Source organism: Muscardinus avellanarius (genome assembly GCF_963383645.1).
Source record: "Muscardinus avellanarius genome assembly, chromosome: 13".
In the NCBI taxonomy this organism is placed as follows: Eukaryota; Metazoa; Chordata; class Mammalia; order Rodentia; family Gliridae; genus Muscardinus; species Muscardinus avellanarius.
In genome coordinates, this window is record NC_137799.1 from 11,386,886 (window position 1) to 11,413,562 (window position 26,677).

At 42.8% G+C, this 26,677-nt stretch overlaps 1 protein-coding gene across 5 annotated transcripts in view; it reads left to right on the forward strand.

Moving 5' to 3' along the window:
• Nucleotides 1-3,631: 3,631 nt before the first annotated feature.
• The window catches only part of NR6A1 (nuclear receptor subfamily 6 group A member 1), a gene marked incomplete at both ends in the record, with an annotated part of 205,310 nt that continues 182,264 nt past the window's right edge, over nt 3,632-26,677 (forward strand). For all 5 annotated transcript variants that reach the window (XM_080708494.1, XM_080708495.1, XM_080708496.1 and 2 more), the window contains one exon: nt 3,632-3,731. In XM_080708494.1, coding sequence (XP_080564620.1) covers nt 3,632-3,731 — 100 coding nt within the window. The remainder of the gene's footprint in view (nt 3,732-26,677) is intronic.

A 26,677-nucleotide genomic window follows, 5' to 3' on the forward strand; every position in this document is an offset into this window, starting at 1 on the left:
AGAGCCTAAGTTGCTAAGGGTGACTTTGAACCTCAGATCCTCCTATCTCAGTTTCTCAAGTATTGGGATTACAGGTGTGTGCCACCCTGCCCAGCTTTATTTTTGTTTTAAAACAGGGTCTTAAGCCGGGCATGGTGGTGCACACTTGTAATCCCCGTGCTTGGGAGGCTGAGACAGGAGGATCGCACAGGTTCGAAGCCAGCCTCAGCTACTTAGTGAGGCTCTCAGCAACTCAGTGAGACCCTGTTTCCAAATAAAATATAAAATGGGTCTAGGAGTATAGCCCAGAGGTAGAAAGCCTCTGGGTTCCACCCCCAGTACCACCAAAATAAATAAATAAATAAATAAATAAATAAATAAAAAAAACAGGGACTTGCTAGATTGCTGAAGCTGGCCTTGAACCTGCGGTCCTTCTGTCTCAGCCTTTCAAATACTGGGATTACAGGCATGTGCCACCATGCCCTGAGGAATCATCTCATTTAATTCTCACTACAGTCCTGTGGTAGTAACTATTGTTATTGTCTCCCCCCGCCCCGTTAGAAACCATAATAATTTATCTCAGCAGTAATACAAAGTCATAGAGCTATTGAGTAGAAAAGTCAGAGCTGTTGTGATTCTTTCTTGGCTGAGTCACCAATTATTATTATTTCTTGGTAATAGGGACTACCAAGGCTTTCTACCTCTGAGTTACACCCCCAATCGTTTTTATTTTTTAATTTTGAAACAGGGTCTCACTAAGTTGCTGAGGCTGGCCTTGAGCCTTTGGTATCCTGTCTTAGCCTCCCAAGCACTGGGGTTCCGGGTGTGTGCCCCCACACTTGGCCTAGTTAGCAATTATTTGGTGAAAGTCTACTATGCGCAGACACTCGCTCAGTAGTTAGGGTTATAATGGTGCGAGTGATAAAGGATGTGGGTAATTGGGGTATTTGGGAAGATTTTTAGAAGGGGGAGACAGGGAATTGGAGTCTGAAGGATGAGTTCTTTGAGGAAGCCGAGTATTCATCTGGACTCTGCCATCTCTGGGTTAACCTACAATATTCATTCCCCACTCAAACTCTGGGGCGCAGGAGTTGTTTGCTTTTTTCCTTGGTGGCATTGGAGATTGAACCCAGCCGGGGGAGTCTACTTCTTGGCTAGACCCCACAGCCATTAAAAAAAAAAAATTGTTTTTGAAACAGGGTCTTGCTATGTTGCTGAGGTTGTCCTTGAATCTGCAATCCTCTGGTCTCCCAAGTACTGGAATTATAGGCGCGTACCACCTGCCCAGACTGCAGGTAGTTTTTCCGCACAGCCCTTTAGCCCCTGGCAAGATCTCCAGGTAAGGGGAAACTGGCCACATCCAGAGGTCTGTGATAGGAAAATTCTGGCCCTAGGAAGGCCAAGTGATCCTGACTGAGGGAGTGGCTCAAAGGATCCCTCTCCTCTGTGCCTCACTCCCTCCAACTACAAGGGTTCCCCTGTCCTTGTCATAGGGACCAGCACCAGAAGCATGACTTCCTGTCCCTGCGGGAGCTCAGAAATGGTGAGAGGAAGCCATCACTGAGATCATTTCTTACAGACTGCAGACAGCTGACAGAGCCACAGAGGGACCCAGTGGGGACTATGTTGTCCCTTGGTGGGCAGTGTTAAGGAAGGTGCTACTGAAGAAGTGTGTGAACAGGCTCTAGAAAATGAACAAGACTCTGGTGTGTGTGTGTGTGTGTGTGTGTGTGTGTGTGTGTGTGAAGTCAGCCGCATTCTGGCTGAGGTTGAATGGCCGTCACTCCCGGGTGATTTCATCAGTTGTTTGATGGGAACAAAACGGGAGGGACCTCACTGATGGGGCGGGGGATAAGAGGAGTCTTAGGGAGCTTTGACCAGGGATAAGTCCTAATAGAAGTGTGAGGTTTAGGAAACCAAGATTTAATGCGCATCTCAGAAGAGTGGCCCACTCGGATTAAGGATGAATACTGGTTAACCAAAGTTGGTAAAGAGCAGCGACCTCCCAGAGCAGGAAAGCATTGCAAAACCTTCCTTGCAGCAAGTAAGGGGAGGTGTGTGTGTGTGTTGGAAACGTGGTTAGGAGTCAGACTAGGCAGGAGTGTGGTCGCTAGGCTGAAAATTTAAAATTAAGTACGGAATGACACTGAGGAGCCTAAAGATTGGTGGGGAAGCGGGGGGTGGGGCGGGGCGAGGAATGAGCAGCCAATGAGGAGGCTTTGGCATATCCCCCCCCCCCCCGAGAGGCACACAAAACACCAGCGTTTTTGTATTTATTTATTTCTGTGGAGATTGCACCCACGGGTGTTCTATTCCTGAGCTACACCCCTAGCCCTTTTTTATTTTGAAACGGTTTTGCGAAATCACGCGCTGGCCTGGTACCTGCAATCCTCCCATCTCAGCTTTCTGAGTACTGGGATTCCAGGCTTGGGCCACTACCCCGGCTGTGTTCGGGTTCTTTGTTCTCAAGCAGGCCAGGTAGGGCTTAGATTCCGGAGGGTAGCTGCGAAAAGCTCTTCCCCGAGAGGGTTAAAGACGGACATCCCAGCTGGTCCAGAGGCCGGTGGGCGCGCGCCACCTGGTGGCCGCGCGAGATGCGCTCAGCTCGGAGCAGCGGAGAAAACCTCGGAGTTTGTTTCTGGAAAACTTAAGAGAAACTCGGAGGCTAGGTGGTAGTGGTGTGGGATCTTTCGGCTGGACCTCGTTCCTAGTCCAACCTCACTTTACAGAGAGGGAAACTGAGCAAAGAAAAAGGAGATCAGAGCTGGGGAAGGGGCCACTCGTAAACGGAGGACTTCAAGACAACGGGAGTAAGAGCCTGCAGATTTCTTTAATGGCACCAATGGTCCAGAGCTTAGTTTGTCCATCTGTTCGATGGGCAGGGGGATAATCAAAGAGGAGGAAGACAAACTTTGGTCTTTCCCGCCCACCCGGAGGTAAAAGGCTTTAAACGCTGCTCCGGAAAGCAGAGTTGTATAGGTTTCATTTGCATACGAACGGAGTCACCTCGAGTTAAACTCCGGTCCTTTAATCTCGGGTCCAATTTGTCCCGCAGCGGAGGAGGTAGGCCCTCGTGAATGCCTCCGAGCCCCGCCTCCCAGGCCCCGCCCACGGGGCTGGGCTTCGCTGCACGTGCTCACCCGTTCCCTACTCGATCCGCCTCCTTGGGAGGACTCATTCTTGGAGTGGGGGAGGACAAGAGGAGTCTTAGGGCATTTTGGCCAGGGATAAATCCTAGTAGAGAGAAGGCCCTGAAGTGGCCACTCATTTTGTATGTATCAGAAGTCCTGCCAGCGTTGCTGTGGTCGACAGGCCTGGCTTTCCATTCTCGGGGATGCTTTTCCTTCCTCACACCCCTTCGGTTGGTGGGGTCCAGCGCCGCTCGCCTCGCCGGCCGGACTACAACTCCCAGCGTGCCCCGCGGGCCCGTGCGTGGCCGCGGCGCGTGACGTCAGGGGAGGGAGCTGGCCAGTGCTGAGGGGGCGCGGCGCGGAGGGGCGCGAGCCGGGAGCCTCGGGGGCAGTGAGCGCCGCGGCCCGGAGCCGGCCGCTCCTGACAGCCCCCTCCCTCCGGTGCGCGACGACGAGGACGCCGACGAGGGCGCGGGTCATGGCGGAGCAGCGAAGCCGGCGCGGGTCCTGAGCACCGCCGCATGGAGCGGGACGAGCGGCCGCCCAGCGGAGGGGGAGGCGGCGGGGGCTCGGCGGGGTTCCTGGAGCCGCCCGCCGCGCTCCCTCCGCCGCCGCGCAACGGTGGGTGAGGGGCCGCAGAGCCCGCCGAGCGGAGCGGGGTCCCTGCCCGGCGCGCCGCCGCGGCCCTCCGCGTGAGCCCGCCGCTCCCGTCTCCCCGGCGGGGACCCTCGCCTTCCCGCCCGGGGCCGCGGCGCGGGCCCCCCGCCAGGTCCCCGCGCACAGCCCCCCGCCCCGGGCTCCCCTCCCCCCGCGCCAACCTTCCTCCTCCCCCACCGCCCCGCGGGGGACCCCGCTCCCACCCCGGTCCCCGGCGGACCCCACCCGCCCTCGCCGCTGGGCCGAGGGGCGTCCGCCGTCCCCAGGTCCCGGGCGCCGACCTCCGGCCCCCACGCGGGTCCCTCCGGGCGCTGCCGGCCCGACGCCACACCCTGCCCGCGCTCACCTTTCTGGAGTGTTCTCCATCCCGCAGCCCGCGCTTCCCCCTTCCTGCGCGAGCCCCGGTGGGCTCGTGTCCGCCGGCGCTCTCTTTCTGACCTCGGGCTCCGGCCCCGGCCTCACCTTCCCGGACGCCCCGCGCACTGCTGCCCGCCTCCGCCCCTGCTCGGCCCCGGTGCCGGCCGCCGTCCTGCCCGCCGAGGACCGCAGCCCGGCCCGGGGCTCCGGACACCTGCCCCTTCGCGCCGGCCGCCGCGCCTCGGTCCGCACTCGCCCAGCCGGGTTTTCTCCCCGTTCTCCCTCGCGGACCCCGGGCGCTGGGAATCCCTCACCTGGCCGGGCCCTCCTGCCGCCCGCCCCCGGCCCCGCGCTCAGGTTCCTCGGGGCTGGCTGGCCTTCCTCCCCGCTCCCCCTCCCCCGAGGGGTGTTTTATTTGTATCTGTTTGATATTTCCCCCCTTGGTGTTTGCAGCGGAATGTTTTTATTGGTAACGTGTAAGGAGCTTTTGTGAGGTCGTAAAAGGTGAACTTTTGAACTTGGAAAGCGCCCTGGAGCAATTAGCGCAGGCGATAGCCCCGGGAGGCCTGCATTACAAAGGGTGCTCGCACCGCAAACGCTCCCGCGGCAAACCCGATTTATTTATTTATTTGCCCTGCCTTCCACCTTTCACATCGCCTCATTTCCGAATAAAGGGCCGGCTTTAGGAGATCGGTGCCTCCTCCCTCTCTGCGCCATAAACTTACAATTCTCTGAGAGATGTAGGACCGAGCAGTGTCTAACAAGTAACAGATTTCAAATTGAACGCAAACACAGGGACAGTTAGGAGGCACTAAAAATTAATTGCTTCAGCGAGAAGTTTCTCAATCTGGGTAGTGACCTGGTAGGTGTGAGGGAAGTAACCTGAAAATAGGTCACTTAGCGCTCGGTTGTTGAATGAATGGAGAGCCGCGCAGGGAGGAGATCTTGGGTTGGATCTGTGTCCTCCCTCGTGGGTTTCTTAACTCCTCACACACTGTTACTTCAGTGGAGCCTGATATCTTACCCGTTAAGGAATAAGTCTGTTTAGAAGAGAGCCTGGCTAACCTCACTTCATCTTGCTGATCAAATAGTGGTACTATGTTTTCAAAGCTCTTGTTCACTTGAAAGATTTCTGTGATACTACTATGAGGTGTCTTTTGGAGACTAATTGCTGAGTGTGAACATGTTTGAAATCAATAAAATCGCATGTCACAAAGGAGGAGGCTGGAATACAGTTAGGGTAGAAGGAGACAGTATCATAGGAACAAAGGACTTCTTTAGTGCTTTTGACTTTTTAAAGTAGTTTGTGTGGAGATTTGGTTTGGTATTAATAAATACCAAATCCTAGTTTAAGATTTGCCATGCTGACTTTTTTTTAAATCCAAGCCTCTGGATCTGTCTTCTGGTCCATATATGAGTGCGTATATTTCCAGGAGGCTTTCCTGTGTGTGTATACCTCCTGTCCCCACCTGTGCATATAATGTAGATGGCAGGTTTTACTGCAGACATTACTCTCAGTTCTACTTAAAAATACTGTTGTAAGGGAAGCCTAAGAACTGCATTTGTTATTAATTATTTATTAGTAGGTTTTAAAGAACTCATTGGTAATTTTGACTCGATCAGTTTTCTCATTCATAGTTTTGCTTGTTGGTCAGAAGCATTTAAAAGAACGTTTTAGAACAGTCCATTTCGGCTGAGGTGGTTTGAATACTGTACATCAGTCCAAGTTAGTGATACAAATGTTTTTGTTGAAAACACAAATGGGAACTTTTGCTAGCTTGATGGGCTTAAAAGAGAATACATGAAACTGTTCTGGAATATTTTGGGATTTTTTTCGCTTTAAAAACTAGCATTTATACTTGCTTTGCAATTTATGTTTATAGTACTTATAAACTTAATTGGTTCGCAGAAGAATTATAAAAAAAATCAAGTAAAGTTTGTCTTTGGAATGGTGAACGCGGCTTTTCGTATGTGTTTTGTTTCCTAAACACTTTTTTCTCAAAACTGCTTAATTTCTAAGCAGAAAAAAAGAGGACTCCTGGCTTTTTATCCTAGTGCCAGATTTTCATTCTGTATGCAATATTTGGCAAGAGATAGCTATCTAGATAGGAGGGCTTTGGTTTGTGCCTTGAAGAAATAAGCTGGAGGTGGAATTTCAGAAATGTCTTCCTGCCGGAAACACCATTGATGCTGAATTTACAATCCTTTAAATGTTTTTTTATTATTCCATCAGAACGGAGTTGTTAGCCTTTTGATACGCAGCCCTTCCAGGAATTCCCTGTGCTGACTGTGCTATTTTCAGTCTTTGCTTGTAGGTTTTCATAACAAACATGATCTCATTTAGTCGTAATAGAAGATTGCTCCCTTTTGGGATTTCAAAGGAAGATGAATGATTTGAGGAAACAAATGCTGAATACTGCATTTGTTCATTTTATTTTAAAGTGAGGGAGTAAATTTTTAAATATTTAAAGCCAAGAAAAAGTTAAGAGGCATTTTAGGTAATTAGAAGTATATTTTATGTAATATGTTAGAGGAAATGGGGAGAAATTCATGTGAATGTGTTTTTCCCTGCTGTCCAACATGCCATCCAAATGTTTATCCTTGAAAATAAGTTAGTAGATATTTCCTATGATACTTTAGCCTTTCAGTTCTGTTACTTTAAAATTTAGTTCTGCATTGACTCAACTTTACTTTTTTAAAAAAAAAATACTGTAATACTGTTATTCTTTATACATACAGCCCACAGAGTTCCTATTCTTCTTTCTTTCTTTCTTTCTTTCTTTCTTTCTTTCTTTTCTTTCTTTCCTTCTTTCTGTGGCCTCCAAAGAAAACTAATAAGCAATAATGAACAGACACACTGGTAATTTTGGACAGTTGAGGTAAAGATAACCACATTTTTAATCTGATGTACTATCCACCAAATTCTGAGTATTTCTGGCTCATATAATCAGAATATGATCATGACATAGTTCCTAATCATTCTAAATTCTGTAGCAAAAAGGTACATATGTGGGTCTGTTAGCGCATGTTTGCATGTGTGTTAGCATGTTAAAAGGAGATGGGGAACTAATAATTTAAAAACTTGTCAAGTTTTCCAAAATATGTCCATATTAAGCATTTCCATCATATCTTGGTTTCTCATTTCTCCGAGCCCTTTTACCCCTGTGATTGTGTGGCGAAGGTAGAAAACAGACTTAGATTAAAATACTAGTATTAGGATAGTGGAGTCTGGTGGGTTGAAATGTCAACTGTTACTATAATTTTAATAAAAGGAATTTCTTATACTACTTTTAGTACTTGTGCAAGTTAACTTTAAATTGCTAATGATGCTTCCATGTTTGGGGCTCACCCTGTAGTAAGACACTTTCACTTGATTTTTTATATAATTATGTATATATTTGTTGATTTGTGTTGGAAAAATTGGTCCACGAATGAATTATATTTAGATGGCAACTTCTAGCTAGATTCAAAACTTTAAAACACAAGAATAGATTATTAGGAGTGCCTTCACTTGTCATCAAATTCATCAAGGTCTTGGGGGCCTTGTAATTATTTCTTGTGTTTGATTTTGGGTTGTGGCCAAGTTAAATGTCATTTCTTTGTTGAGCATTTTTTTGTGTGTGTGGTGTTGGGGATTGAACCCAGGCACATACACCCTGGTGTGTATTGAACCTCTGAGGTACACCCCCAGCCCTATTTTTTATTTTTTATTTTGAAACAGGGTCTCACTAAGTTGAGACTGTCTGAGAACCTGGATCCTCCTGTCTCAGCCTTCCAGGTACTGGGATTACAAGTGTGCGTCACCATTCCTGGCTTGTTGGGCATTTTTTCAGCGCATATAGTTAAGTAGAAAGTTAAATTTTTGAAGATGCCTTTTAAGAGTAAATTTTACATTCTTGGTAAGTTTTTTAAAAGCAGAACAATAAAAATGCTCTATATAATACTTTGAAAGTATTTCCAAAACAATCTGCGAAGGAAAATGCTTTCTTTAAAACCTTCTTTTTTTTTTTTTTTTTTTTTTTTTTGGTGTCTGGGAATTGAATCCAGGGCCATTCTACCTCCCCCAAGCCCTATTTTATTTTGAAACAGGGTCTCACTAAGTTGCTGAGGTTGGCCGCAAATCTGCGATCCTCTTGTCTCAGTCTCAAACCTTTGTATTCTTAAGGTCAACTTAAAAAGGTTTTTTTTAAATGTTTTTTCTGGCTCAGATAAATTCTTAAGGATATATGAATACCTTTGGTTGATAACTAGGGTTCAGAAAAACCAGAATTAGTAAAAGTCATCAAGAAGGGAGGCTTGGTATCAGGCAGGTAGTTCTTTTTTAGATATTGGCCTTTTTAGTGCTAAAGTTTCAGATTCATTTGAACTTAAACTGAGTATTCTTAGAATCAAGCTCAGTCTTCAATTTGTTAGTGTTTTCTAGTGTAGCTTGTCTTTATGAAAAAGGTTAAGGGCATTAGGCCACAGGTAATGGAAAATGAGATAAAAAAATCCTTGTGAGATAGCCAACCTCTTTCATTGTGGTTTAGAAATAACTACAAAACAGAGAAATTTATTTGAAAGAATAAAACATTTACTCTCCTATTTTGTTCTTTTATTATCTACTGTTAAATAGCAGCATTTTTAGAATAGCTTCTCAAGAAAACATCCCCCCCCCACTGGTTATGATTATTTAAATAAGACTTAAATGTAACCGGTAATTCTAATTAACAGCGATTTAGTTTGGGATAAGACCAGGCTTTCCTCAGCTGGCTGCTGGGGAGCTGAATTGCTTTTCTCCCCACCCCCAGCTGCATTTACTCTTTTGATCCCCAAGCTACAGTGGTTGTCATTCGAGAAAGCAAACTGCCAGAACTTAAGTTGTGAAAATAGCCCACTTTGAAGCTTCATTTACATTTTGGAATTTTTGTTCTTAAAATTATGAGAATAATTGAACTCTCATTTTTATCTTTGCAGAAGCAAGCTGGCTCAAACTATTATCACTAAATAAAAAACTGGATTTCCTTAAAAATACATTTAGAAAAAGGTTTGGGGGGATGTTTTAATACTGACAGTTTCAAAGAAGTAACTATCCCCATTTTAAAATCAGAGGAGTATCTAAGAGTTTAGAATTTCTTTAGGAATGTATGTTTGACTGAAAACAAAAGTTAGCCTTTGCTCCATGGAAACATTTTCATTTAAGGTGGTTTGTGTTTTTCCCTTCAGAAGTATAAGCTCAAATTGAGACTCACAGATTCTTATGTTTTACATTGAATTACTGCTACAACTTTTTTTTTTTTTCAAGAATTAACTAAAAAGTATCATTAAGTGATGGGTTTTCGGATCCGAATGATAAACTCTACACCTTTCAGTTTCTTTACACCAGAAAGACTATCTATTCAAGCATAAGCCACAGATGGCAGTAGTAGTATATTTTTCAATTTCCTGGGCTGATTTTTTTTTTTAAGTTGGTGTCAATTTTATGGGCATTGTTGATAAGTCAGCTGGCAGGTGTAATGTTTCCAAAACCAGTTCTCTGGGCAACAACATGTAATATATTTAGGAAAACAAATACTAGCATTTGATTTGAAGATACACTCTGTGGGTGGTTTGAACCAGATGGGTAGTACCTTTGCTCTTATTTCCAAATGGGATATAATAAAAATATCTTGGTAATAGTAATTGAAGGAATAGAGTAATAAGCGATAGCTTATTGGAGGTATAATTGTAGTAGTATTATTAGCAGAGGATATTTTTAACAGATATTTGCTTGGATAATTTGCATTGGACAAGTTTTAGTTCATTAAGTATACATAGTATTTTTTTTTTTTTATTTGCAGGTCTGGGGATGGAACCCGTGGCATTTGACCTCTGAGCTCCACCCCCTGCACTACTTTTTATTCTTTATTTTGAAACTGGGTCTCACTGAGTTGCAGAGGGCCTCACTAAGTAGCTGAGGCTGTCCTCGAACCGCGATCCTCCAGGTCTCAGCCTCCCGAATTCTGGGATTACAAGCGTGCGCCACCACGCCTGGCTATATGTAATACTTTTCAGAGAGAGAAATGCACAAATTGTTTCTGTGGAAGAGGTAGCCTTCCCACTTTTTATTTTCCAATTTCTTTGATTTCATAGAATTATGAAATATTAGATCTGTCCATAAAAACATTTCAGAGGTCTTTAATTTCTGCCTGTTCTTTTCTTCTTTCTTTCTTTCTTCCTTTCTTTTTGTGGTACTGGTGATGGTACCTCCGAGCTACATCCCCAGCCCTACTTTTTATTCCTTATATTTGAAACAGGGTCTCACTGAGTTAGGAAGGGCCTCTCACTATGTAGCTGAGGCTGTCTACAAACCGAGATCCTCTTGTCTCAGCCTCCCAAATGCTGGGATTACAGGCGTGCACCACCACGCTGCCTGTTCTTTCAATCCTGTCAAGTCCCCAAATTTCTGTGTTCTCTTTTTTTCTAAGATATTAAATAAAGAGATGATTGATAAATTAAACTTTATATTTTACTTATGATGTTTCCTCGAGACATAATTTCATAGTTTAGGATTTAGGAAACATTTCAGCAACAAATCTATGTTAAAATGAAGGTTGAGTGACAAGATTGAGTGACAAGAACTAACTTGTTTTCATTTAAAAGATTAATGCTAGCCTGGCATAGTGGCGCATGCTTGTAATCCCAGCATTCTGGAGGCTGAGACCAGAGGATCACTTTGTGGCCAGCCTCAGCTACTTAGTGAGGCCCTCTGCAACTAGTGAGACCCTGTTTCAAAATAAAGAATAAAAAATAGGGCAGGGGGTGTAGCTTGAAGGTTGAATGCCCCTGGGTTTCATCCCGAGACCCGCAAAAAAAAAAAAAAAAAATTAATGCTGTTTAATCCATGTGCTCATTTCAGTTCTGAAGCAGCATGAAATGGAATTAAAAATTCAGTCTTAACTATTTTTTTTTTTTTTTTTTTGGTGGTACTGGGGATGGAACCCGGGGGCTTTCTACCTCCGGGCTACACTCCCAGACCTATTTTATACTTTTTTATTTTTGGAAACAGGGTCTCTTAAGCCAACGCAGCTGGCTTCGAACCTGCGCGATCCTCCTGTCTCCGCCTCCCAAGAGCGGGTATTACAAGGTGCGCCACCACGCCCGGCAATCTTAAACTATCTTAATTCCTTATGCTTTACTTGATCAGGTGTAATTTTTTTTCACCATTTACTGCAGTTTCTGTAATTTAGTCTTCCTGTCACAAAAGACAATGAGGATGAGACATTGCTATGTGCCATAAATATACTTTTTATTTTGCTTCCTTATCTCTTGCCTTTTATAATTTATCAACAATAATGAAGTAGTTAAAAACGGTGAAGCTAGCTGGGCGTGGAGGCCCATGCTTGTGATCCCAGTACTACTTAGGAGGCTGAGACGGACTGTCAGTCAGGGTGGAGGCCAGCCTAAGCGATTTAGGTAGACCCTCTGCAACTTAGTGAAACCCTGTTTCAAAATAAAGAATAAAAAATAGCGCTAGGGGTGTCACTCATGCTCCTGGGTTCAACCCCCAGTTACACACACACACACACACACACACACACACAATAACAAAACAAACAATAATGTAGTACTCAGTTGGGATATATTATTTTCTAGCAATCATTTGTTGATTTTTTCATTATTAAATTATTTCAGACCTAATCTCTCTCTTCCCATTTATTGAGTCTTTAAACTTAGGTAGTGTTGTATCTAAATAGTGGTTTTCAAAATACGGTCTTTGGGTCTCTGGGGATCCCTAAGACTTTTAGGATGTTCTTGTCATTATGATACCAAGATGCTATTTGCCCTTTTCACTGTGTTGACATTTGCACTGATTGTGCAAAAACAACAATGTGTAAAAAGTGCTGATGCCTTACCAGAAATTAGAATACTAAATTATACTAGTAGTCACTGTATTTTTCACTTCCATATATTTGTATTAAAAAGAGCCGAGCATTGTGATACATGCTTGTAATCTCAGTACTTGGGAGGCTGAGACAGGAGGAGTGCAGGTTCTCAGCCAGCCTCAGCTACTTAGTAAGGCCCTCTGCAACTTAGACTCTGTTTCAAAATAAAGAATAAAAAATAGGGCTGGGGGTGTAGCTCGGAGGTTGAATGCCCCTGGGTTTAATCCCCAGTGCCAAAAAAAAAAAAAAAGCCATTTTCATTTTCACTTGAGAATGCCCTTGAAAGCAGTAAAAATGATTTCTTCTATTAAATTTCAACCCTTGGGTACATATGTTTTTGATTTGTGTGATGAAATGGCAAGTACACACAAAATATTTATGCTACAAACTAAAATAGAAAGTTTTTTTTTTTTTTTTTAAGGAAAAGTGCTTGTGGGATTATATTGTGAGTTGAACTAGACATTACCATTTTTACTGTAAGGAACAGTTGCCATACTGTGGTTTATTCAGTGCTATTTTTGTTTTTATTTTTGGTGGTACTAGGGATTGAACCTAGAGGCAGTCTGCCCCTGAGCTATACCCCAGACTTTTTTTATTTTTAATTTAATTAATTTTTTTTTTTTTTTTTTGCAGTAGGTAGCTGAGGCTGTCCTTGAACTGATCCACGGATCCTCCTGTCTCAGTTTCCCAAGTACTGGTATTATAAGTGTGTGCGCCATACCCAGTTTGTATGTATGTATGTATGTATGTATGTATGTATGTATGTATGTATTTATGTTTTGTGGTACTGAGGATGGAACCCTAGGGGCATTCTACCTCCAAGTTACACCCCTAACCCTATTTTTATTCTTTATTTTGAAACAAGGTCTCACTTAGTTGCAGAGGGTCTAGCTAAGTAGCTGAGGCTGGCTGCTAACTGCAATCCTCCTGTCTCAGCCTCCCAAATGCTGGGATTACAAGTGTGCACCACTTTGCCCGGCTTATATTTAATTTTGAAATGGTCTCACTAGCTTGTGGAGGGGATTGTTAAATTGCTGAGGCTGTCTTCAAATTGTGATCCTCCTGTCTCAGCCTCCCAAGTATTTGGATTATAGGTGGACATCAGTATTTGGGAGGCTGAGACAGGAGGACCACAGGACCAAAGCCAGCCTCAACAATTTGCTAAGACCCTGTTTCAAAATAAAACGTAAAATCGCTGCCAGGCATGGCGGCCCCTGTCTATACTCTCAGTACTTGGGAGGCTGAGACAGGAGGATTACAGGTTCAAGGATAGCCTCATCAGTGTAGTGAGAATCAGCAACCTTGTGCTACCCTGTTTTTTTTTTTTTTTTGGTGATACTGGGGGTGGAACCCAGAGGCTTTTTACCTCCGGGCTCTACTTCCAGACCTATTTTATATTTTATTTGGAAATAGGGTCTCACTAAGTTGCTGAGAGCCTCACTAAGTAGCTGAGGCTGGCTTCGAACCTTTGCGATCCTCCTGTCTCAGCCTCCCAAGCGCGGGGATTACAAGCGTGTGCCACCATGCCTGGCTTGCTACCCTGTTTTAAAGCAAAAAATAAAAAGGGCTGGGAATGTAGTTCAGAGGTAGAATGCCCCTGGGTTCAAATCCCAGGACCAAAATAAAATAGGGTTAGTGGTGTACCTCAGAGGTAGAAAGCCCCTGGGTGTGGTCCCTAGTACCACATGTGTGTGCGCACACGCACACACAAATATAAAAGGGGTCCTGAGAGAGCACTCATACCAAAATGAGTGAGACACTGATCTAAATAGCCAATTACTACCCAGTACAGTGGGAACTTCACTAGATTCTATTATTAGTACTTTGTTACTTGGCTCTTTCTCTCCTTTGTAGTGGGGCTGCCTTTTGGTGGAAATAATGGTGTATCATTTGAGTTTTCTTTGCTTGAGGCAAAATGAAATGTGTCATAGTTCACCCTCCCTGAGTTCTCTGATAAGCCTTTTGTTACTTTCCTCTGGCAACCTGTTGTTGTTTAACTGTTAATTATCTTGTGGCAGTAGTTTTCCAAATAAACCATTTTGCTCACCACAGGTAGACTTGAAAATTGTGAAAATAAATCTGACAGAACAAAAGTAATTTTTAATAAAATATATTGTAAAAATAATAAAATGTTTGGGGGAAAATCCCATCTTGGTTTTTAAAACTTTTATCAAGAAAGCCAGGTGTGGTGGCGCATTCTTGTAAATCCTAGTGTTTGGGAGGCCGAGACAGGAGGATCACGGTTTCACGGTTCACAGCCAGCCTCCCCTACTTAGTGAGGTCCTTTGCAACTCAGTGAGACTCTGTTTCAAAATAAAGAATAAAGCTAGGTGTGGTGGCGCACGCTTGTAATCCCCGTGCTTGGGAGGCAGAGACAGGAGGATCGCAAGCCAGCCGCTCGCACTGGTTTAGGAGACCCTGTTTCCAAATAAAAATGTAAAAATAGGTCTGGGAGTGTAGCCTGGAGGTAGACGGGCTTCCAGGAACCCCAGTACCACAAAAAAAAAAAAAAAAGAATAAAAAATTGGGCTGAGGGTGTAGCTTGGAGGTACAATGCCCCTGGGTTCCATCCCTAGCACTGCAAAAAAAAAAAAAAAAAAAAGATTGTTTGCTTTTCTCAGACCTGTTTGCTTTCACTGATTTTTTTTTTTTTTTATATTGGGGATTGAACTTAGGGGGGAATTCTACTCTTTTAGCTACAACCCTGACCCCTATTTTAGGGTCCTTATTTTGAAATGGGGTCTTATTAAGTTTCAGAGGGCCTCACTAAGTAGCTGAGGCTGGCTTTGAACCCTTGCGATCCTCCTGTCTCAGCCTCCCAAGCGCGGGGATTACAAGCGTGCGCCACCACGCCCGGCTTGCCCTATTTTTTATTCTTTATTTTGAAACAGGGTCTAAGTTGCGGAGCGTCACTTACATAGCTGAGGCTGTCTGCGAACCGTGATCCTCTGGTCTCCAGAATGCTGAGATTACAAGTGTTTAAGTCAATTACTGTGTTGTTAAAAGAATTAGGGATTTACTCCTCAGGGTAATTACTAGAGAACTCATTCTGCAGTGGGCTTGTGGGCTGAAGAAATGTCACATAACAATGTGAATAACGATGAGTTACTGCATCAAGACTTAAGGTGAGGCTTGGGTGGGTAATGAAAGAGCAGTGAGATGTTTGGGCTCTATTTCTAAGCGCTCTTAATTGATGTTCTTGTAGAGTTCCATGTACCTGTAAGCATTTTTGTGTTCTGTGTGGATTACAACTTAGTTTTAAGAAGATACAAGATTTTCTCTTTTCACTTTTTAATGCTTTCAAGTTTCAGACAAAATCTTAAATGCATTCTTTCTCTTTATGAGATGTGGTCTCATAAAGATACAGAGGCTGATACAGAGGCTGGTCTCAAATTTCCGGGTTCAAGTAATCCTCCTACTTCAATATCCAAGTAGCCAGAACTACAGCATCCCCCACTGCTTTTAAATGTATTTTTCAATTGACTTAAGTCAATTAATTACTAAACATAGTAATTGAGGCATATTATTTCCCCCATGGTCTTGGTCTTCAAATCTAACTTGTCAGAGACTTCTAGCTTTGCAGTCCTGCCCCCTAGATACTATTTTAGCAGGATAATAAACCACCTGGGGAAACCCCCTATTGGCATCCATGCAGAGGGCTTTCTTTGTCTTTGGAAGAGACAGTTCAGGCATCTGGGATTTTGGTTAGCTGATGTGAGAGGGAAAAGAACCAGGACTGGAGTGTGGCAGAACAAAGATCACAGCTATGTAACTTTGTCACTTGATTTCTCTGAAGGTTAGTGTTCTCATTTAATCATACTGAATACTTTTATAGTACTTAAATAATGTTCTAAACTGATTAGATATATTAACTCACTTTACCATTATAACCCTGTGAGGTACGTGTTCTGTTGTCTCCATTTTATAGATGTGAAAACTGAGGCCCATAGAGGAAACCCCTTCCTAATTTTAAAGTAACAGCATTAGTAAAGTAATTTGTTTCCTAGATTGAATTGACTATAGAGACATTAGAGACAGGGGCCTAAAAAGTGCCAAGCATAGTGTTGTCTCTAAAGTGGACTTCTGAGGATCCAGTGTATTGTTGGGGAAGCCCGGACAAGGTTAGAGAGCCATGGAGGTCTACTTTTAGAGTTCCAAGTGACATTTTTTCTTATTCAGATTGACCATTACAGTTTTTTTTTATTTTTTATTTATTTATTTATTTATTTTTTGCGGAACTGGGAATGGAACCCAGGGGCATTCTAGCTCTGAGCTTCATCCCAGCACTATTTTCTTTCTTTTCTTTGTTTTGGTACAGAGGGTGGAACCCAGGGGCTTTTCTATCTCTGGGCTACACTCCCAGACCTATTTCATACTTTATTTGGAAACAGGGTCTTACTAAGTTGCTGAGAGCCTCACTAAGTAGCTTAAGGCTGGCTTCAAACCCCTGCGATCTTCTTTTCTCAGCCTCCCAAGCGCTGGGATTACAAGTGTGCGCCACCACGCCTGGCTTTTATTCTTTTTTTATTTTTTATTTATTTATTTTTCATTACTGGGGATGGGACCCAGGGGCATTCTACCTCCAAGCTACACCCCCAGTTCGATTTTTTATTCTTTATTTTGAAACAGGGTCTCACTGAGTTGCAAAGGGCCTCACTAAGTAGTGAGGCTGTCTGCAAATCATGATTCTCCTGTCTCTGCCTCCTGAATGCTGGGATTACAAGTGTTTGCCACCACACCTGGCGACCATTACAGTTTTGCCCATTAGGGACAATTCTTGGTGAACCTACAAGGTGCTAGAAAGAAGGTATTTTGAGCTGCTCAAGGCAGGGATAGCATGTTTTGTACTCTAAGCTCAGGAAATTAGTATTTCATGAATGGTGTATGAAAAGTCAGGTCACAAATCTGAGTCTTTTTCTTATATCAGAGTCCTTTGCTGGTAGTCAGAATAGTTTACAAAATATAAGAGGAAGAAATGTTTTTCATTCATTGGCTTGAGGAAATTGGGGTCAGTGTCACACAGTGTGTGGAAGCCAAATTTAAGGTTTGATGTGCCCTCCAGGACCTAGAATGTAATTTCTATTTGGAAACATAGTCCCGTCCCGTCCTCCCCGTCCGTGGCCCCCCCCATCCCCCCCCCATTCCCCCAATATTGAGGAAATGAACCTAGGGCCTCAGTATGCTAGGCAAGCACTCTAGTGCTGAGCTATTTCTTCAGCCTTCTTCCTTATAATTTAAAGAGACTAGATACTGTCACAGGAGAGTTGACTCTGGGAAGGATCTGGAGTTCTCAGTTGGAGAGAGAAGGGAGCCTAATTCAGGACCAGCAGGGTACTTGGTTTACATAACAGAAAAGAATTTCAGCAGGAGCCGGAGACACAGAGATTTACCCAGGAAAGTCGGAGACACAAATCCAAGGGAGAAGCTCAACATCTCCAGAGAGGCCCCTGGGGTTTGTGGGTTCTCTGTAAGGGGAGCCTGGTGAGTGTGGGCAGGCATATGAAGATTCAGCCTGGAAGTCACCAGACTAGAGCATTTTGCTCATCTTCATTTGAGATGCTAGGGATTTGTAAACTCCCCAGAAATGTGGGATTTACTGGCCTGGCTTGGAGTTGCCTAGTTCACCTTGGGCAGTTTTAGTATAGGCTTCCACATTAAAGTTACATTTTCCTTGTTTTTCCTTTATGTCTCCTTTTTACGTGTGTTTGTGTGTGTGTGTGTGTGTGTGTGTGTGTGTTACTGGGGATTGAACCAAGGGACATTCTACCTGTGAGCTACACCCCCGACCTTATTTTCTATTTTGAAACATGGCTTTACTAAGCTGCTGAGGCTAACCTCCAACCTGTGATTCTTCTGTCTCAGCCTCCCAAGTACTAGGATTACAGGTGTATGCCAAAATATGTGACTCTACCTGTCTTTTATTTTTACTATCCTGTCTCAGTACCATATTAAGATAAGCTGGCCAATAAACTCCTGGCTGTTTGCTTTACTACTTTTAGGAATGAAGCTCAAGAAAAGGTGGCCTTTGTCCCCTGTACCTTTTTTTTCCCCTGCCACACAAAAGCTGGCTAAGGGGAGAACCAATCCAAGAAGATTGATGTGGTCTTTGAAAGTGGAAATTAAAGGGTTGTCCAAAGTTTTAAAATACAGGTGATTTCCTAGCAAAGAGAGATAATGAGAAAAATATGAAAGATTATAGATTAATATATTACAGTAATACTGTAGTTTGAATAGCAAAGTCAGAGAAGAGGCAGACCAACCCCCATTATTTGAGAATCTGTAAGGCTCAGGAAGTAGTTTATGCCTGAGTTCTGATTCTGGCTCTCAAATGCTTGTCTCTGGGCTCACCTATAAAATTTAGGGGTAAATCAGATAATCCCTGAAGGGATTTTCTAGCTTTGTGACGAAATGAATTGGGTGAAACCAAACCGGAAGTCTCAATTTAGGAAAGCCCCTGCCCAAAGCAAATAGCTTTCTGTGATACTCACAGCTAAGATTCTCTGGGATGATTTCAGATACTGTTTAATCATTCCTGTTAAAACATATTTATAACGCCAGGCGTGGTGGTGCACGCTTGTAATCCCCGCGCTTGGGAGGTGGAGACAGGATCATGTAGGTTCAATCCTTGCTGTAGGTAGCCTTGTTTCCAAATAAAAATATAAAAATTGTTCTGGGATTGTAGCCCGGAGGTAGAACCAGTACCACACAAAAAAACAAAACCCCCATATTTATATTTACCCTCTCTGTCTCTGTTTTGATTTTAGAGCACCTGGTTACTTTAAATTCTGTTGGATCATGTAATTTTTCTTTCGGTACTGGGAATGGAACCCAGGGGCATGGTACCTCCCAGCTACACCCCCAACCCTATTTTTTAGTCTTCTCGTTTTTGAAACAGGGTCTCACTGAGTTGCAAAGAGCCTCACTGAGTAGCAGATGCTGTGCACTTACCGCGATCCTCTGGTCTCCACCTCCCGAATGCTGGGATTACAGCTTGTGCTACCATGCCCCGGCCTGGATCATGGTTAAGTGTAAATTTAGTTTTCTGAGTTTGATTTTTATTTATAATTGAAGTTCTAATGTCATAATAGTTTGCAATGTAAGCTTGAGTTAAATTATAGTATTTATTCAGTTATTTGGCACTAGGAATTGAATCCAAGGGCATTCTACCTCAGAGCTATACCTTTCGCCTGATTTAAAAATTTTTTTGAAACCGGTCTCTCTAGGTTGATGAGAGTCTTGTTACTTGTTGAGGCTGTTCTCAAGCTGCCATTCTCCTGTCTTATCTTCCCAAGTTCTGGGATTACAGGTGTGGGCCACCACGCCTGTCTTGCCTTTATTTATTTATTTATTTATTTATTTATTTTTAATAGATCATTATTCATTTTTAAAACTGGACTCATTTTCTCTTTTGTGAGTACAGTTTTATTTACTGAGTTAAACTCAGTTAATTTAGAGTTTTCCCTCAAGACTTATTCAGGGGTATTTATCTGCAAATCTTATCAAGCATTGAGAATAGTCCTATCTTCTCAAGATTAAATGCCCTGAATTTGAGAATGTGGATTCATTAAGGAAAATTGCAAAACAGAAAGGACAGCTCAAATGCTACCGAACCACTCTTTAAATGCTGCTGGCCTATAAAGGGAACCCAGCAGGAAAGGGAGGCAATGCCTGGGGGAGGGGCAGAGTGGAGGGTGTAGCTGGGGAGCTGCAGTTGAAATATTCATCAATCATTTTACTGGCACCAGGAAACCAATCAGCCTTTTAAAGGGGAGAACTTAATCAATCACCTAATGTGGGAAAATACAATTGCTTTCCTACAAAAAAATATTCCCTTTCTTGCTGACAGATCAAATCTGAAAGGATAGTTGGGGCTGGCTAGAATTCAGAATTTAACTGATTGCAGCAGTTACTGAAAGCACTACTGCGATGAAATGCATTTAACATTTGAAGATAAAATTTCCTATCTGCTGTGAGCCTTTTCAAAATGTTTTGGAGTAAATTTACTCTTCATAGTATCTCACATATGTGAAATACTGTAAATTTACTCTCCAAAGCTAATTCCAGGAGCATGGATGAGACTCCTGGCTGGAAAATGCCTTGTTTGGAAAGCAGCTTGAGGGTGTTGTCTAAGGGGTGTTCTGGGAAACACAGTTGGAAGTGTTTGCATGTAAATAAGAGGAGGAGGGTTAGCCTGTATCTTTTTCTTTAGGTTTTAAATGGTTGTGGTTCTGTACTTGAATTGCCTATAGCCCTTAGGTCCTTAGATGTGGGCTGCTTAAGAATCTAATGCTTTAAAGTTGGAAATCTGTGGTCACTGTAGAAATAAAGAAAATGAAGGAAAACTTCTAACATTTTTTTTCTGGCTTTCTTCAAATCCTAGTTACCTTCTTGTTTTTGTGATCTTATGGTATATATTCTCTTCTTTTTATTTAAATTTTTTTTTTTTTTTTGTGGTGGTGTTGGCGGTATTGGGGTTGGAACCCAGGAGCATTTTACCTCCGAGCTACATCCCAGCCCTATTTTTTATTCTTTATTTTGAAACAGGGTCTCACTGAGTTGCAAAGGGCCTCACTAAGTAGCTGAGGCTGCCTGAAAACCATGATCCTCCTGTCTCAGCCTCCCAAATGCTGGGATTACAAGCATGCACTACCACGCCCGGCTTTTTGTTTAATATTAAGCCATTTTCTCATTATAAACTTGATTCAACATGAATTTATAAAACTTGATAGTTGTATGACACTCCATTGGTTTTCATTGCTGACCATTTAGATAACTTTTTAGTTTTTCATTCTTTTAACACTGCTGCCTGTGCTATCTTGTCCTTTTTTTTTGATCTTGGCCTTTTACTTTTTAGGTGAGGGGGTGGGGATAATTTTTAGAAGTATTGATCCACTTTAATGTACCTTCACTAGCAAACTACCTTCATTAGTTTAGTTAATACTGAGCCAGATGTGGTGGGAAATGCTTGTAATTCCAGTACTTGGGAGGCTGAGACAGAATTGCAGGTTCACAACCAGTCTCAGTAACTTGTGAGGCCTTCTGCAACTTAGACCCTGCTTCAAAGTAAAGAATAAAATAGGGCTGGGGCTGTAGATTGGAGGTAGAATGTCCCTGGGTTCAATCCCCAGAACCTCACACACAAAAAAGAAAAAAAAAAAATCTATGTATCTGTCTACTTATTTACTGGTACTGGGGATTGAACCCAAGGGCAGTCTACCTCTGAGCTAAATCCCCAGCCCTATTATTATTATTATTATTATTATTATTATTAATTATTATTATTTGCAGTACTGGGGATCGAACCCAGGGGGCATTCTACCTCTAAGCTACATCTCCAGTCCTATTTTTTATTCTATATTTTGTAACAGGATCTCCTGCATTGCAGAGGGCAAAACTAAATAGCTAAAGCTGTCCAAGAACCTGCCATTTTTCTGTCTCAGCCTCCCAAGTACTGGGATTACAGGCATGTGCTACCTCACCCAGCTTTATTCTTTATTTTGAAACAGGGTCTTTGTAAATTGCAGAGGGCCTCACTAAGTAGCTGAGGCTGGCCGTGAACCTGCCATCCTCTTGTCTTCGCCTCCCAAAGTACTTGGATTATAAGCATGTGCCCCCACACCTGGCTTAAAAAGAAATGCATACACATTGCTCTATAACTAAAAGATGCTGACTAGGACTGTCAGAAAAAATAAATTTTTAATGTATTGGGTATTGAACCCAGGAACATTTTGTTATTAAGTTATACCAACAGTCCTTTATATATTTTTTATTTTCTTTTTTATTTTTCTTTTCTTTTTTTTTTTTTTTTGCGGGTCTAGGGATGGAACCCAGGGGCTTTTGACCCCCGAGCTATACCCCCTGCCCTATTTTTTATTCTTTATTTTGAAACCGGGTCTCACTGAGTTGCAGAGGGCCTCACTAAAGTAGCTGAGGCTGCCCGTGAACCGCGATCCTCCAGGTCTCAGCCTCCCGAATGCTGGGATTACAAGCGTGCGCCACCACGCCCGGTTTATTTTTTATTTTCAAACAGGGTCTTGCTAAGTTGCCGAAGCAGGCCTGGAACCTGCGATTCTTCAGTCTCAAGCCTCCAAGTACTGGGATTACAGGTATGTGCTACCCAGCTAATAACACTGATTTGTGTGTGTGTGTGTGTGTGTGTGTGTGTGTGTGTGGTATTAGGTATTGAATTTAGGGGCATTTTACCTCTGAGTTATACTCCAAACCCTTTTTCTTTTTTCCCAGTACTGGGGATGGAACCCAGGGGCATTCTACCTCCGAGCTACACCCCAGCCCTATTTTTTAATTTTTTTATTATTCTTTATTTTGAAACAGGGTTTTACTGAGTTGCAAAGGGCCTCACTAAGCAGCTGAGGCTGTCCGCGAAACACAATCATTCACAATTTTAACAGAGGTTTCAGAATGGAAATAGAACATTTTTGACTGGATATGGTGGCATACTTCGGTAATTCCAGTATTTGGGAAACTGAGACAGGAGGATTGCAGGTTTGAAGCCAGTTTCAGCAATTTAGTGAGGTTGTCGGCAATTTAGATACTGGTGGTTTTTTTTTTTTTTTGGTGGTACTGGGGTTCCTGGAACCCTTCTACCTCTGGGCTACACTCCCAGACCTATTTTTACATTTTTATTTGGAAACAGGGTCTCCTAAGCCATTGCGCGCGGCTGGCTTCGAACCTGTGCGATCCTCCTGTCTCTGCCTCCCAAGCGCGGGGATTACAAGCGTGCGCCACCACGCCTGGCCGATACTGTTTTTAAATAAAAAATAAAATAGAGCTGGAGGTGAAGCTTATAGGTAGAATGCCCCTGGGTTCAGTTCCCAGCACCACAAAAACAAAAAACAAAAACATTTTGGGAGCCTGATTATAAATATTTAATTAAAAGTTTCAAAGCCCAGCATGGTGGCACATGTTTGTAATCCCAGTACTTGGGAGGCTGAGACAGGAGGATCGCAGGTTGCTAGCCTCAGCAACTTAGGCTTTTCTCAATTCAGTGAGACCCTGTCTCAAAGTAAAAAATAAAATAGTGCTGAGGGTATAGCTCAGAGGTAGAATGCCCCTGGGTTCAATTCCCAGTTAAACACACACACACACACACACACACACACACACACACACACACACACACGTTTCAGCAAATTATTGATTGCTGAAATTAAAATTGAGTCTTCTAGACATTTTAAAAGTGTATGTTAATTGTAAACAAATGTTTGGAGATCATTATTTTGCTTCTTTGTGCTTACTTCTGGTGGTCAGAAAACTTGCGATTTGCCAAGACAGTTTTTTTTATAATGCTCTGTACTAAGAAAGTAAATAAGCCAGCTGCTCTTTCTCTCAGCCCTATTGAGTGTGTACCTCCTCAGATCTTGCTTGGTAATTAAAAGCCTTGATAGGACCTTGAATCTAACTGCACTACAAAAGCTGTCTTGAGTTAAATTTATAGCTTTTGTTGATTTCAAAAGGGATTAGGTAGAATCCTATTCTTTTTGCTAAAGCATTAAGCATAGCCTTGGGTGTATATTGAATATCTGAAATAATTAATAAGAGGCACTTTTTAAAGTGCAAAGCAGCTCAGAATAAACTATGAAAACAATTAAGATTGTCATCTATTCCTTGAATATTTAAAATATGTACTTGGAAAGGTTTAAGGTTGGGTGGCATTTTTCAGTGTCAGTTTGTACTATTCAGATTTGCTGAAAAATTCTGTTTTCCCTATCTTAACACCAAGGAGATTTTTAAACCTTCCAGGTATTCAGAATAAGTGCTTAACACTTTTTAAAAGTAATGGTTTAAACTGGGCGTGGTGGTGCGCGCTTGTAATCCCAGCATTCAGGAGGCTGAGACCAGAGGATCGTGGTTCGTAGACAGCCTCAGCTACTTAGTGAGGCCCTCTGCAACTCAGTGAGACCCTGTTTCAAAATAAAGAATAAAAAATAGGGCAGGAGGGCAGGGGGTGTAGCTCGGAGGTCAAATGCCTTTGGGTTCCATCTCCAGACCTGCAAAAAAAAAAAAAAAAAAAGTAATGGTTTAATTGGCTCTTAAAATATATTTTATAGGATCATGAACTTTGTTAATAAAAGCCTCTGACCATACTTAGGCAGCATAAAAGTAAAAATATTTATATATACACATATAAAACAGTAAAAAGATACATATATATGTAGTACTGGAGATTGAACCCAGGGGCATTTTACCTCCAAGCTATACCCCTATCTCTATTTTTTTATTCTTTTTATTCCCTATTTGAAATAGGGTCTCAATAAGTTGCAGTGGGCCTCACAAAGTAGCTGAGGTTGTCCACAAACATTCGATCCTCCTGTCTCAGCCTCCCAAGTACTGGGATTACAAATGCACACCACCATGCCTGGCTAAAATTATTAATATTTTAAAAACGATTTAGGGGTTGGAGATGTAGTTCAGTGGTAGAGTATGTGCATAGCATGTGCGAGGCCCTAGGTCCTATCCCTAGTAACACACACACACACACACACACACACACACACACACAGAGCTTTATATATGGGGCATAAGGGTGTTACCACACAGCTTTTACTGGAGAATGAAATAAGGTAGTATGTGAAGAACATAAAGTGTAGCTGTGTTACTTTAGAATATTAATTCCTGAGTTAATATCCATATCTGTAAGTAATACCAACTAACTTTATAAGTAAAGCATACCAGTTAACTAACATTCAAATCACTGAAAGTTCATCTTTTTTTATTTTTATTTTTTCCAGTCCTGGGGATCAAAATCAGGGCCTTGTGCATGCTAAGCAAGTGCTTAACCACTGAGCAGTGCTCCCAGCCCCGCAACCCAAGTCACTGAAAACCAGTTTTCTATGTGGCCAATTTCCTCCTTAATATCTAATTCAGTAAAAGTCGTTTTTTCCAATCTAACTTGTAGAATGTACAGAATCACTGTTAATCTTAATTGCTATGCTGATACTTCCTCCCCTTTGCTTGTCTTTTCCTGTATCCCCCTGCCCCCATTCCCTGCTACCTAGACCAGGCTGCCTTTTTCCACCAGCAGAGGTCCTCTCTGTGCCCAGTTCTCTGCAGCTGTAGGAGAGGAGCAGAGAGCTGGTGTAGAGAGAAATGGAATATTCCTGAAGATGTTGCTATCCTGTCAGTTCTCACTTGGCAGAAATTCTTTTTCTCTTTCTTTCTTTTTTCTTTTTGGTGGTACTGGGGTTCCTGGAAATCCTTCTACCTCCGAGCTACACTCCTAGACCTATTTTATACTTTTTTATTTGGAAACAGGGTCTTTTAAGCCAGCGCTGCTGGCTTCCAACCTGCATGATCCTCCTGTCTCCACCTCCCAAGCGCAGGGATTACAAGAGTGCGCCACCACGCCTGGCGGCAGAAATTCTTAAAAGCCAACCAAACTGACCCATCGGTATGAACTGTTAGGAACTGTCTAAAACAGTTTAATAAACAGTTTAATAGTTAAGACAGATTATTTTTGGTAACTTCAGGAAACAGCCATTTGGTAGTTAGGGCATTACTAACTTGGAATGGCCTCACAGACAGGCTTGAGCAGACCAGGCCATGCGTGCATTGTCACACAGCAGTGGGCTGTAGTAAGTACGCGGTGCTCTGCTCTTGAAGCGCCAGTTGACCTTTCTTCTCCCTTTCTCCTTCCAGGATTTGTCTCACCTGTGGGCCCTAGTTAGGCAATAGCAGATGATGACCTAGGCTGGTTTGTGAACCGCTTAGTGACTCTTCATTACAGCCTTGTTCAGTTTGCCAGATTTAATACCTTGGACTTCTGTCGTAAAATGGCTCTTCCTTTGTTGGTACCCTTTAGGGTTTGACTTCTTGGTGATTTAAGATAAGTATCCCTTTTTCTGTAGCCCTATTCTCAGTCACTTGCTTTTGTAACCAGAATTATGAGCCTTAGGAGAATAGATTACAGCTTTATCAGGGTAAAAAGCAAGGGTAGGTCCCCAGAGGTTTTTAGTGGGAAGTTTTAGAGCCAGAGCAAATGTTCCTGTCTAATATACAGGAAACCTGGCTTCAATAACTACCACCCAAAGCCTCTCCCTGGGGGTCTCTAAAAGTGCTTTCTGGCAATATCCTTAAAAAGGAAAGGAGCTGATAGTACCAGGCATTAGGCTAAACTAACTCGTGTAATCCACTCTACACTTTTCTTTGATAGGTGCTGATCTGCCCATATTATGGATGCATAAACTGATGCTTAAGAGTTGAAGATAATCTACTGCTACTTATACCACATTCCTCTAAACCAGTTTTTTTTTTTTTTTTTTTTTTTTGGTGGCACTCAGGATGAAGCTGGGGCATTCTACCTTTGAGCTGCTATACCTCAGCCCTATTTTTTATTCTTTATTTTGAAACAGGGTCTTGCTACATTGTGGAAGGCCTCACTAAGTAGCTGAGGCTGGCCATGAACCTGTGATCCTCCTGTCTTGGCCTTCCAAGCACTGGGATTACAAGTGTGTGCTACCATCACTGGCCTAACCAGTATTTTTTATTTGTTTGTGGTCCTTAGGAACAAACCTTCTGCATACAGAGCAGGTGCTTTATTTTTTATTTTTTTGTGGTACTAAGGATGGAGAGCTTTGTACATCTGGCCTATACTCCCAGACCTATTTTATATTTTATTTGGAAATAGGGTTT